Source organism: Tachypleus tridentatus, chromosome 2, assembly GCF_004210375.1.
Source record: "Tachypleus tridentatus isolate NWPU-2018 chromosome 2, ASM421037v1, whole genome shotgun sequence".
NCBI lineage: Eukaryota > Metazoa > Arthropoda > Merostomata > Xiphosura > Limulidae > Tachypleus > Tachypleus tridentatus.
The window spans coordinates 29,204,010-29,218,780 of record NC_134826.1 but is presented as its reverse complement, the minus strand read 5'-3'; the positions used below and the strand labels follow the sequence as shown (position 1 = coordinate 29,218,780).

General features: G+C 35.1%; 1 protein-coding gene across 4 annotated transcripts in view; it reads left to right on the top strand.

Annotated features, from left to right (window-relative positions):
- LOC143240048 (RPA-related protein RADX-like) overlaps positions 1–14,771 on the top strand; it is a 104,841-nt gene that overhangs the window by 13,666 nt on the left and 76,404 nt on the right. For all 4 annotated transcript variants that reach the window (XR_013021542.1, XR_013021541.1, XM_076481881.1 and 1 more), the window contains one exon: positions 4,238–4,364. Coding sequence is in view for 2 of the 4 variants with exons in the window: in XM_076481881.1 (XP_076337996.1) it covers positions 4,238–4,364 (127 nt within the window). In the remaining 2 variants the exon portion in view is untranslated. The remainder of the gene's footprint in view (positions 1–4,237; positions 4,365–14,771) is intronic.

Genomic DNA, 14,771 nt, shown 5'->3' with positions numbered 1-14,771 from the left:
GGACTGCACTTTGCATAATCAAATATATTGCAAGGCATTTCCCCTGGATGTTTTTTGCTTGGGTGGATTGCACATGGCCTATTTAAATATTTATGGTACTTTATCCCAAGTCACATACACTGCTGGCCAAAATCTTAAGGCCAATGAACATAAAGAAAAAATATGCATTTTGCATTGTTAGACTCAACCACTTATTTGAGTAGAGCTTCAAAAGATGAAAATAAGAAAAGGGATAATAAAAATAAAAAACTCTTTTAGCATATAATAGGGAAAATGTGAACATTATGAAATTAGCCTAAATACTAGCTGGTCAAAAGTTTAAGAGATACCAAAAAGAAGTCCTAAACAGGGTAGGAAATGCCCAACAAGAGGTCTCAGTAATGAGTTGCATGGCCATCATTGAGAATAACTTCAAACATTCACTTTGACATGGTTGATATAAGCATTTGCAGAAGGCTGGCTGAAAGGTTATTCCAAGTGGTGAAGATGGCTTCATGAAGATCATGCACTGTTTGGAATCGACGTTCATTTCTATATACTTCCCTTGCCATCCACCCCCAAACATTTTCAATGGGGTTCAGTTCAGGCAAACACCCTGGATAGTCCAAAAGAATCACGTTGTTCACCATGAAAAAGTCCTTTGTCCTGCAGGCATTGTGGATTGCAGTATAGTCCTGCTGAAAGATTCAGTCATTTCCACACAAGCAAGGGCTTTCAGTCAATAAGGATGCTCTTTCCAACATACCAATGTAGCCAGCTGCTGTTTGATGTCTCTGTATAACCTGAAGCTCCATTGTTCCATGGAAGGAGAAGTACCTCAAATCATGATGGAATCTCCTCCACTGTGTTGTGTGTAAAATGTCTCCGGTGAGATATTCTTATCGTTTAAGTAATGTTGGAAGCCATCTGGACCATCCAGGTTAATTTTCTTCTCATGAGAGAACAAAACCTTTGTCCACTTTTCTACGTCCCATGTTTGATGCTTCTCAGCAAATTTTAACCGAACTGTTTCGTGGTGTGGAAGGAAGTGTGGCCTTTGAAGGCCTTTACAGTTTTTAAAGCCTTTTTCTCTTAGATGCCATCTTATTGTTCTTGAGCTACATTCTGTGTCTGTAAGGGCCTTAATCTGGTTCGACGACTGGCTGGTGTCTTGCCAAACAACCTGTCGAATCCTCCTGCTCAACGCTGGGGAAATTTTTTTGCGCCGATCACTTGAAATTCTCATTCCGTATCCCTCTTGTTCTGTATCCTTCAGGGTCTTTCAAGAAATTTGCAACAGCAGTTTCACTACACCCAATCTCACCAGCAATGGCACATTGAGAGAGATCTTGCTTTTGCAGCTTGACAATTCTGCCATGTTCAAACTCTGTCATCTTGTTAGCCTTTGCCATGTTTTTACCCAGTGTAACACAGGAGATGTTGACATCGCTAATGCTTGAACACAAATGACTAAATTTTGTTATGTGTTTACCGATTAATGCTTCATTTCAATATGGTTTAAAACTTTTGACCAGCTAGTATTTAGGCTAATTTCATAGTGTTTACATTTTCCCAATGAAATGCTAAAAGTTTTTTTATTTTTATTTTCCTTTTCTTATTTTCATCTTTCAAAGCTCTTCTCAAATAAGTGGTTGAGTCTAACAATGCAATATGCATATTTTTTCTTCATGTTCACTGGCCTTAAGATTTTGGCTAGCAGTGTATTCTTATATCTGATTACTAGTACCTTCAAATAACTATGATTATGTCACATGCTTATGCTTGTTATGTATGTTGAAATCTTGCATACTATCTGTTGTTTATGGACAAAATCTGTATTACATGACATGGTGGTTGTTTGTTAAGTTCCATTTTTGTGATTTACTTTGTTACTGGGTGTATGACATACCCATTTTAGAACTATGATAAACCCCACAGATGTGCCTTTATCATTATGGAACCTCTGCTCTTTCATGGCGGTTGTTCTTCACTTGTTTGATTACTTTTGTGCCTTCACCAGCCTCTCCACCTTTACAATGTAGGATTCTAGCTTTGGGTAATCACAGGTAGTACTGTTTCAAAAATTAACATTTTCTAAAACTGAAAATTTATTTTTTATAGGTAGTTGTCTTCTCTTGCCCAATTCCTGTCCGTTCTTCCCACTGATTTGCCACCATTTTGGTTTGTATTTGTCAATTCTCAAAAGTGAGGATTGTGCTGTAATGGTAGAGGGAGTAACCTATACTAGTACTGGGGGCTCAGCATGAGGATAGTCATGTGATCAGCACATGTTGCTACAATAGTGTAAAAATAAAGGGTTATAAAAGAATGGGTGCACTGTTGAAACATTTAGCAATGTTTAGAGGGCTCAGCGTGATTGGTGGAGGATAATCATGTGATCAGCAATGTTGTTACAGTAGTGTAAAAATTAAAGGGGTATAAAAGACTGGTACACTGTTGAAAAATTTAGCCATGTTTAGAGGGCAAATTAAGGTTCAGGTAATTTAGTGTTAGTGGATATAAGTACCTATCAAAAATACATTTTCTGTGTCAGAAAATATTCTTAGGACTAAAGAAGAACAATAATTAAAGTGTTCAATAAAATATCCTTATTAACCCTTTTGCAATTGGCTCATTGTAATATACATAAGTTTGTATAGTAAAGATTGCAAGTGTTTTTCTACACAGAAAGTCAGAGTTGTTATTAAAGATTTTTTGTCAAAATATTGACTCTATTTCATTACTAGTTCAAATGCAAAGTGATTTTTCATGTTATGATTAAAAACTATTCTTGATCCCAAAAATTTAAAATATTATTTGTGTAATCTCTGAAGTCTCCTAAGTACATTTTAAATGTTTGTTTTTAATAAAACTTTATATTTTTTTCTTGTCTTCTCTACACTAACCTCGTGGATCCAAATTTGACTGACTTTGTAACCACCATAAAAAATTAAGAAATATATGTAAATTGTTTTTTCTTCATTCTGGAATGACTACTAAAACACAAATGTTTAAACTAAATAGTTTAAATTTTAGTAATATATCATTTACATTTAGGTATAATGATATCTAACATTTAATAATTAGTAACAGCAATAAAGCTGGTTCTGGAAATGTTATGCAGGGTAAAATTTCAATCATAGAGAAGCAAGGAAACACAAATGAGCAAAACGTTTATTTGCAATGATGTATTTGTCCGACACTAAAGTAGCCAGCGTTCATTTGTTTTGATTTCTCATTAATTGCTGAGTAACAAGAGGCTTTCCAAACATGACTACAGATAAAAAGAACAGCTAATAATAATTAAGTATTAGAAAGAACTGTGTTTTTAAAAAATTCATGGAAGTTGTTATTGGTTGTACAGAGTAAAACTTTTATTCAGTGTTTCACCAGGTTGCACATAAGAATTGGATATAACAGAATTTAATTTTAAAAAAACCTATAACAGTAGTAATCTACAACCACAAGACTGATCAGTTGATAAAATAAAATATGAATCAACTGTCAGTTTCTAGTATGAATCTGAGCCTAAATATTGAAATACATTGTGTATTAAAGAGAAGGGAATTAAAATAGATTTAAATTAATATCTTTTTTATGAAGAGGTTTGTTTTTAATTAATAGGGATAATGATTTTCACCTGGGAAGAATCAAAAGAATGTTGCTGTTTTTTTTATTTTTTGTATATGTATGCTCAAAAACAGGAAAAGGAGATTTTTAGGAGTTGCTACCCATGTAACTTTTCCCAAGTGGAATGTTAACAATATGCAGAACACCTACAGTACATGTACATTTAGAAGAATAAAGTTTATGGTATCTTACTAAAGGTATATATTAAACAAGTTGTGGAATGGTAAAAGTAGCTTTTATTTTTCTTATTAATTATGTATGTTTAAAGCAGGGTTTCGCAACCAGTGGGTCGCGACCCCAAGGGGGTCGCGAAGCCTTGGCAGGGGAGTCGCGTAGCCTTGTTAGAAGTAGCTTGGGATAACATTAATTTTATTTCATCAATTACATTTTCAAGTTGCGAGTGCCAAAAGGTTGGGAACCCCTGGTTTAAAGACTTGTAGTTTATTTTACATTCTTCTCTGATTTTAAAATAAAATTAATGATTACATCAGAATGTTCTCAAGTGTTTAATTATTGAAAGTTTTTCATTTGAAAATATTGTTTTTGAAAGGCTTGTATATCTTGTTATACATGCCAGCCTTATGTACATTTCATGAAATATTTAAACAGCTTTATTTAACAAATTTAGATCACTGTTGGGACTCAAATTCTGGTGAAGGAGGTGAAAATAATGCCATTTGAAAAAGAAATGAAGAGAACCAGTTATGTAATATTGAAAGAATTTGACATATGTGGATACTCGGTTATTTGCTTACGTAAGTATTTGTTCTTAATCCCAGTTTAATGAATCTTCAAGTATTTAACCTTGAGGCAAAATTCATAAAGTGTTGCATGTGTGTTTTTAAAAATCTTTGTTTTATGAAAAACAGTCACAGTCCATAACATTGCAAAAGTGGAGAGAGAAAGTAGTCTGTCTAGTTCTTTAGGAAAATTGTGACTTCAGCTATGTTTGAAGATTCAATTGTAGCCATAAGTTATACATATTTAAATATAGTTTTAAACATTCAGAAGTTCTTCATGCATTGTTTCATAAAAATGGTTTGAATTATTTTTGCAAAAAGACATTTTTTGTTTTAAACAGCAGAGATTTAGATAGTCATGCTGTCTTTCCTTTAACTTTTTGTGAGAGTTATAGGTCCACAGTTATTTTCTAAACTGAAATGGTACTTTTTAAGATGATATCTTACTTCTACACTTAGAATAATTTTATTCCTTTGTGTATGTGTCTATGAGATTTTCATACCATAAGCCTTGAGCTATTTCTCTACTAAAAAAAACAAATGTGTTGAAGGTTAATTGCTCCAGTGCATGATGACTTACCCACTTGTGCAGTAATTCCCCTTAACTCTTTCCATAAAGGGTTGGTACATTACACTGACCTTTTAGCTCAAAGTATGCATCAATTTTCATACTATAAAACCCCTCGGTTTGGATTCCTGTACATGGTGAGGGGACCTCTCAGGGAAGGTTCTATTCTTTCAGTTTGCCTCCTCTGGAATCTAAACATCCACTCACGTGTTTGCTGTGCATGGCAATCTGTGAATGGGATGAGAGGATCCTGGTAGTTGAGGGGTCCAACCCTAACACACTACTTTGGCCTTGAAGTCTTGTAAACGGGCAGCCTTGGGGTGGTCCCCCTTGGGTCAATCGGCTGGTCCACTCGGGCTATGGTCAACCAAGTACCAGTGTTGGATGCTCTCAACAGGTGTTGTGTACATTATATCTGATGCTGGTGTTTGGGTATAGTGCTCAAGAAACCCTGGCATTGCTGCAGTGTCCTTGTTTGACATTGTAGTGCATCCCCTCGTAGAAAACATTTCTGAAACCTGCCAATACTGTCTCCTTTCGGCAGTTTTCTTTGTAAAGAAATGACAGGCTGTGTGATGGACGAATGCATGGAGGGGTGGCACTGTTGGTTGATCATCATGTGCCCACCCTGTCTTTGCCACTCAATACACCCTTGGAGGCTGTGGCCATCCGTGTTTCCTTGGGTCATACCATCACTGTTTGTTCTCTCTACCTGTCCCCTGGTGAGACATATGATCAACCAGACCTTGATGTTCTCATTGAAGAGTTGCTGTCTCCCTTTTTCATCCTGGGGAACTTTAATGGACATCATCCCCTCTGGGGAAGTGCTGATATTGAGAGTAGGAGTTGCTCTATAGAGCATATGCTCTCTGATATTGATAGTTTCAATTGCTGGTTCTTAGAGCATATGCTCTCTGATCACAGCTTTTTTCTTTTCAATGCTGGTTCTTATACTTATTTCCATGCACCACAGCCTTTCTCTTTTCAATACTGGTTCTTATACTTATTTTCATGCATCTAGTCACTCCTTTACTGCTATTGATCTCTCAATTTGCTCCCCTTCATTATTTTCCCATTTTTCATGGAGGGTTGACAATAATCCATGAGGCCGTAATCATTTTCCTATAATCTTGAGAGAGATTGGCCATGATCAATGCCACCTGACCTGCATGCCCCAGTAGAAACTGGACCAGACAGACTGGCCTTCTTTCACTGCTCTCTCAGAACTTGATCCTGCCATAGTCTGTAAGCCTATGTAACTGACTGTATTCTACAAGCAGCTGCTCAATGTATTTCTAAAACCTCGACACATTTTCCACTACATCTTCATCTGTGGTGGAATCCTGCCTGCCACATGGCACAGAAGGCTCAAAAACGAGCCTGGGATACTTTCCGTAGATATCTCACACTCTCGAACTGCATCACTTTCCAGCGGGCTTGTGCACATGCTTGATGGGTAAGATGTCAAAGCCAGAAGGAAATTTGGATTAAGTTTACAACTAGCATATCTACTACTGCCAGTTCCAAAGTCATATGGGGCAATATTCAAAAGGTCCTTGAGGAATATAATTCTGTCCTCCTCTCGATCTTGCTGTCTGATGGCCAGGAAGTAGCTGATACCAGATGCATCGCTGCTACTCTAGGTGAAAGCTTTTGCTGGATATCTAGCACTTCTGCTTCTTCTTCCATCTTCTTAGCCATCAAGACTTGGGCAGAGCAATCACCTCTTTCTTTTCAAGTTGATTGTCTCTGTGACTATAAGGACTGGAAAGACCAACTTTAGGTGACTAATTCAGCTGTTTGAACTACCTATTAGTCATCCTGGTGAGTTATTATAATTTTGCTACACGTTTTTTATAACCTTTTCATTACTTTCTTTTTGAAAACAGCCACAACATCAAATAACTCGGAACTAGGACTGGAAAGGCCAACTACATGTGACTGATGGTGGTTTTTGTACTTACCTGTTAGTCTTCCTGGCGAGTTATGATTATTACATTTACGCTTCAGAAAGTCCTTTACAACTTGAATTACTGTAGTTTTTCTCTTAACGTCGTAGACTAGATGTATACATTGGTTTTATGCTATTTATGTTTTTTTTTTAAACTTTATTTTGTTTTACCTTAATTTCCTTTCGTGAATTTTACTAAATTTACTTTTAACTTTTTACCAGATGTTTGGTGCAATAGCCTAGCTGCTTTGTGCCATAAAACACTAAATCAACCAACCAACCAAACTATAATATTTAAAATGGTGAATATATCTCTATGAAATTTGGCAAGCTTTCAGTGCACATTGTAAGTATTTTCTATTTAAAAGATCAAACTTTTTAAATTAGTATTATTATAAAGATTTGTTTGTGTATATATGGAATCAATGTCTACTGCTTCAAGTGCAAAATGATTTTCATGTTAAGACTAAAAATATTTTTCTTCAACTTCTATAACCTCTTAAACCTTCTAAATAAGTATCAAAGGTTTTATTTCAGTAAAACTTTATTTTATGCATGTATATTTTTCTTTCCTAACTCTGTATGTATTTAGTCAATTTGATCTACCTTTTAACCACCATGAGAAAAATGTGAAATTAATATAAATTACCTTTTTCTTCTTTTTAGAATGACTGCAAACTGTAACCAGTAACTCATTTGTTAACACTAAATAACTAAATCTTATTACAGTACATCTATATTTATAATCAATTTGTTATTTTATTACCCCTTGAACTGTATGTGACTGAAGCTTGTCATACACATTGTAACTCACTTGGCAAATGTGTTGGTCATGTTACAATATTGAATGACGAAATGCACAAGCCACTGTTGAGCATATATCATGGAGAATTATTATTATTATCTTACCTTATAAATTTCAAATTTTAACCTTTTAGTTACTTTTATGACAAATAAAAAAATATACATGAGAAATAGGAAATATAGTGCTTATCTTTTTTGTTGTTGCTGTTGGTTGTTAATAGCATTTAAGTTTTCTTTTCTTATCTGATGGCATTAGTACACAAAACTTTTATTTGCTTATATAATGCACCTGAGAAGTTAAAATAACAGTGTGCAAAAATAAATGTCCTAGAACTATTATTTGTATTAATTATACCATAAGAGCCTTAAAATATTTCATTAAGCTTCTCAACCTAAACACCAAAAGGGAGGCCTTCAAACAGAAAACAAATAAGATAAGCCCTGCACTAAAAACAGTGTAATATAATACACCATTTGATTATTAAAACTTTCTCTTCTGTTGGCTATAAATGATATAAAAGTCAGAAGAGAGAACTATTGATAATTTGTGAAACAGATAATGTAATAGGTTGACTTAACAAATTGGTCTGATTCTCTAGTTTATGACTGAAAACAAGAAAAATTGAAGACCATAAAAAGTTATACTTAGTAATATCTTTGTCATAATGAGTTATTTGCTTTAAATTCTGTACTTCAGAGAAGTATTAAGTACATTTAAGAATATGTAAGATATGCACAACAAATCCTGTGATTCTTATACAAGCTAAGATTGAAGAATTTTTTACATATTTCCTTACAAAATTAAAATCTTGTACAGTATTAAAAAGTTACTTCATTGACCATGTTTTGATGCCAAGTGTGGTTTATAACAGTGAAAATAAAGTAATTTGATTAAATTTTCAATATAACTGTCAAAGGATGTGGCATGCACACTTTATTCAACCCCTTGTGAGAAGGTTAAGCACTTGGGCACAAAATAACTGTAATCTTTTCCTTGGCATTGTCAAGAATGGATGTGTTTTTAAAAGTTCTGAATAAGTATTTGAAATTTGCATTGGTTTTATACTGAGTTAAATTGCATTTCAGTTTCTCTGGGTTAGTGTTTGTTATTCACATATCTTGCATAATTTTTAAAATGTTTTAATTGAAAAACAAAACAAAAACATAATGAATTCTCAAGTAAAGATAACTTCCATATGGCACTACTTTTCACGATTAGCTATTTTAGTTTTTTGTTGCCCTCAAAATGCAAACTTTTTATTACTCATGCCACAATTCTTTCACATCCTTATCTTGGAATCAAATGATTCCAACATGCAAATCATGATGTGACACTCTGCTATTAATAGGAGCATAGTAAGCTCATGTGACATGTTTCCCTAATCCATGCCAGTTCCTTCTGATTACTCCTTACTAGCCAGATCAACCATGATTTTCTTGTTTACTCAGACTATGGTTATTCCCTCCTGTATCACTTCCCTTATTACCTAGCATCTTTTATCACCTCTTCTACATCCTGTACCTCATGCCCTTTGTCTTCACACATGGCTTTTGTCTGGTCCTTGGCAAGGTGATCTAGTTTCTCCCATTATGTAGCTTTTAATTTGGCTCAGTCCATCCATTCTTCTTCCATGAAGTGGTATCAACAAAATTAGAAGTCCTTTTGCATGTGGGCTTAGGGTCATGGATTTTCTGCTGCTCATTCTACTGTAGCTGATGTCTCAGAGTTTCTCATGTAGCTTTTCATCCAGCAGTCTTTAGTGTCCTCAATTACAGGTTATTGGGCATTTTAATCCCATACCTTTCGTTTTTCCTGTTACTGCAGGGCTTTTATCTCATTCATTCTTTCTAAATTCATTGAATTCCTCAGTGATCTGCTCTTCCAAATAGAGATATTAATGTGGTACTTTATTCTCTTACACTACCATAGTTTGAACCTATTTCCTTGTGTTCATTGTTTCACCTGTTCCTTAAAGTGTATTTCCTTTGCCTTTTGGCCTGTGATCTGACTTTTTTGTCATTACTACTACATACACACATTACAGCCATATATATCTTCTCCTTTATCTAGATTTTTCCTTCCTTTCCCAAACCTCATCAGCTTGTGACAATAACTCCTTTTCACTTATTTCCTTTCCCTCTATCTTGCAGTTTATATGTGTGCTTCATGAAACATTTTTATTTTATTATTATTATTATTATTATTTATTTTATTTAATCTAATTGTAATTAACCTAAATGTATCTTTTGGTTTATATTTTAGTTACTTTCATAATTATTCATAAAGGATAAACATGAAAAACAACAAATTAAATACTTATCAAATCTTTTTTCTTGCTCTCGGTTATCAAAGAGAGTAAACCTTAATATTTTTTATAACTGATAGTATTCCAATTGATAATTTTTATTTAATTAAATAATGCTTTAAACAATATAAATTAATAAACGAAAAATGTAGACAAATTCTCTTACCTCTCAACTTTTTTGGCTTTTTAACTCTGTGACAATAGTTCTTCCAAACTCATCCACACTAGCCATTAACTTTCTAATGGGAAAACTATTCACACTCTGAGTGAAATTGATATTTAACTGTTCAGTACATACATTGTACAAAATGTCATTTGGTAGATGGTAATCTTGAATTTCTGTCAGTTATAGGTAATATATGATTAAATGTAAGAGTGAACTGTTAATGAATTATGAATATGAGAGGATGTGACAGGTGGGTGTGCAGGAGGAGTCTGAATTTCTATTTGATAGCTCTGTAACCAAACACTGTTGAAGACTAATAAATGTGGTTTATTTAAGCAATGTTGATTTTATAGAAAGTGATTTAGATTTAATTTCACACTTTTTTCTAGTGGTGGTGATAGATAAAATAGGTATGATGATGTGCTAAAAGAAAATGTAACTTGTCACATAAGAGGAAATTTAGGATTTTTTTAAATATTGCTTTGTAGAATTTGAAATTAAAACTTAATACCATTAAAATATGGATTATTAGTTAAGGTTTTATGCTATTCTAATTGGAATAACAAACAAAAAGTAAATTAATAAAATTTTGAATGTGTCATACACAGAAAAATATCAGAGTGAATAGGGTTAACATATGGATCCTTCTCTGCCTGACCAGGTATTCTCTATCACTGAAACTGCACTGTACTCTGTGTTGAGTAGCACTTTCCATGACTTTGCACACTCATGTCTGAGGTAGGGTGTTTGACAAGATTCCTTGTTAGTGAATAACCTCACAATATTTGTTCCATAAATTGGCCCATCCTGAACCATATGGGTAAAGCAGAAGGGGAGAGCCACTCACCACTGCCATGCTTTGTTTGCATAAATCATCAAGGTCTGCTTTTCAAATTAGGGTATTGTGATGACCCATTGCACCCTCTCTAGTTTTAATGTTCCTCTGAGCTATTCAGCATATTCTTGGCCCCCTTTCTTCTAGTGGAGTATAGGATTCCTTACCACATTCCATTTCCAAGCCATTGGAGTGATTGACCATGGAGAGACTGCTGGATGAGTTTCACATAAGATGGCTATAAGCATTCAGTTGAGACTACTAGGGAGGTGGTGTCCTGCCAGTGTATGTGATATGATATACTCCAATCTGTGATTAACTATACACTGGAGTGAGATGTAAAAATGCTGTTTACTCCTACAATTGGAAGCCCTTATCCTACTGTTTGCTTGATGCTAGTATGCCATGGGCTGGTTTTGGATTTAGTTTGCCAGTTGTCATAAGTTCTCACATTGGTTTCAGTTTATCTATCTTCCTCCTTTGAGTTCTCCTTCTGTGTTATGGATCACAGCAGAGATGTGTGATTGTTCCAGTTCTATCCTTAGCTCTCTCTTGTTCTTTTATTACTTGGATGTTATTGCACTTTTGATGGCTCCAAACGATTTTACACTTAGGATAGCATGTGATAGAGTTCCTTTGGATATTGGATGTAATATTCCCAGATTGCTAGTTCAGAGCTAATTCTGTGTCATATGTGTGATCCTCCACTCCTCATTTCTTGGGTTTGAGGTGAAGAGGGCATGATTCTCATCCTATACTCATGCAGATGTCTGTACCCATCAAGAAGGTTTTGAATGCAGTTGACTTACTGAGTATGGTCCACCATACCCAAGCCACTTGGACCATTAGACACATCCTTGTTTATTCACTTTCATGTTGTTGGATTGAGTTATCATATCTATCTCCAGCTAGAATTACCTTCTTACCACATTCTCTTTCATTTAGATGTGTCCTCTCAATTTTACACTCTGCATAAGTGGACAAAGATTATACGTGGCTCAGAAGTAGTGCTGTTCCTCTTCACAGAGCTAATTAATGCTTCCTCATCCCTAGTTTAAACATGGCAAAGGTAATGATGATTGTGACTGGCTGTTCCCCCCATCAGGATTTGCTCTAGGCATAGCTTCATCTGTTGAGGAAAATCCTTACTGTTTTAATCTTTTTCTTGACATGATTTTGCTGCTAATTGTTTTCTCTTTTCTGTGTATCTTTTGGTTCCTCCTGTGCTTTACTTCATGAAACCAATACTACAGAGTACTTTGTCTCTTTTTCAGTTGAACAACTGCACTTTTGTACTAACATGGTTCCATCCTCCTTGCCTAATTTACTCTTTTTGTCCTAGTTTAAAGCCATTCTTCATTTCCATTCCTTGATTATCAGACTTTTTAATATCTTTTATCTTCTTGGAGAACAGACCCCTTAATTCTCTATTGTCAAATTTTTCTACAGTCACCTGCTTCTTACCACTCTCTTGTGTTACCTCTTGTAAACATCATCTTATGACTTAAGCACTTCATTGTCCTTTTGAAGGGTTTTCTGAATACGTTAGTTCTTTTCCTTTCACCACATAGGTCTGTACTACTACTTCTGTTCTATCTCTTCATACTTGGTTCCATTGCTGGTGGGATGCTCTCTTATTTGATGTCCATCTTCTATATACTTACGTTAATTTGCCCAGATATCTGGGATGAAGTGGCATGACATCAGTTCCAGGTGCTGCAGTTCAAGGTTTTCACCTTTTAATTAGAATGGGATTCTCCTGAATCATATGGGTTTTTCTCATCACCTCCTTCCCTTATCTTTATGCAAATACCATTTCATAAGTAATTGGTTATTGCTGGCACCATTTCATCAATTGTCAGAATAGCACATCAGAATTCTGCTTTCAGAAACCACCAATGCAGGATTTGTTCTCAGAGCTCATCTATTCTTGTTCAACTTCAATGTGTCATCAGTCTGATATTTTATTTTTTGTCTTGTCTCTCAGTTGGGTTTAGCTAACTTTGGTCTTGTGCTGTGCTATGGAACACAAAACTTGACTCTTACTCACCTTTCTTTTTCACACTGCATGAATGTTCTTTTCTCTTATGGGAATGTGACCTCATTCAAATCCCTCATGTCTTTGGGATGAATGCAAAAGTAATCCTTTTCATGGTCTTTGTGCAGCCAAGGGATCATGAACATTGATTTTCTGGCTTCCTCAGTTTCATTAGTTGAGATCATTCTTCTATATATGTTGAGATACTACTAAGATGTGTGTTTCTGTACCAACATCCTGTATAGAGTTCCCTCTCTTCATGAGATCCTCACTTCAGGGATGGGATGCACATTCTGACAATCAAGAGTTCCAGGGTCTGTGTATGGACAGTGTGGCTTCCCCATGCATTGATTTAGTACTTCTTGTTTTTCAACAAGCAGTGCCTCATGTTCTGGGCTTAATATGAAAAAAAATTTTAGGATTTAATTATTTGGTGGTGTTTTGTATTTCTCATCAGGGAGGCACTTGGTCCAAGACTTCTTGTTTTCAAATTTTGAACCTCTTTTAGAATCACCTCTATCATACTACTAGCTTGCCATGTTTCATTGGTGATGACTACAGCAGCAGATTGCTTTTGTCAACCCAAACGGAATAGATGTTGCATCACAAGGTTTGTTGGTTTGGCTCTCATTTTGCAACTATTTGTCCTCTCATTGGAACACACTACTACTGACAATTTGGTTTCTAGTACCTCACCTTTGGGCTTTGGGAACAAATGCATTCTATCAGGACTGGAAGAATTACAGTTTTAGGCCTTCTTTCCAAGATTGTGTGTTTTGTTCCAACCCATTGTGGAAACCTGTTGATAGAAATTTATTGGTTGCTATACATTGGTTTGTGCTTCTGAAGTACCTTCAGGAGTGTCCACTTCTTAGGCTATCTCTGTGGAAGTAGCCATGATTTGATATGGCTTACCCAGTTATCTTGAAACTCCAGTTTCAGACATGTTATGCAGTCTTCCATACAGCATTATGGTTTGATTTTAAATGTGGCCATGTATCTGTCTTGGTTTTTCTTTTTGCTTAATCCTGCAACCAACATTTCTCATTGTCAATTACACAGAAATGGGGTGTTGAGAGGATGTTGAACCTACTTCAATCAGAAGTGCCAATCTAACTCATGTTTTAGACTTGTCTGTTTCACAAGTGTTTTACACATTTTATATTTGTTATGTACACAGTAGCTTTATCAATTACCATTCAATACTAGCAACAAAATATTCTTTGAGTCCCCAGTATGCTGTGGATTCCTCATGTTGTTTGAGGTCCTTTGTCCCAAACAACTGTTCCAGTTACTGACCTAATATATTAAGATCACATGCCCTTAATCTACCCCTGTTTATGTCTTGATTCTCATATTTCATGTATCATTTTTATCTCAAGATTTATTTTACATTGCTGTTAATGTTCAGATATAGTTGGCAGAAGTGGTTTGCACTGTTTGTGCACAGACTGCTTTATCATTCTACTGAAAACATCAGACCAGTTCTTCTTACTGAAGGCACTCAGACAGGGAAGGAGATTAATCATTTTCACCAATTCATCTGATCACTATTTTTCAGTTCTGTGACTGATGAGATTTTGATTTTTTTCATGTTCAGGCAATGTTTCTGAAGTTTTGTTGCCTTAACTAACGTTTTTTGAGGTGCTAGATGGTGACTTTTTTATTATATGCTCATTTGGAAGGTGAAGAATCTTCTGCTAGTCATGCCTCATCAGGTTTGTCATATTTCTGTGTCCTTTGTGGCCCAGTTG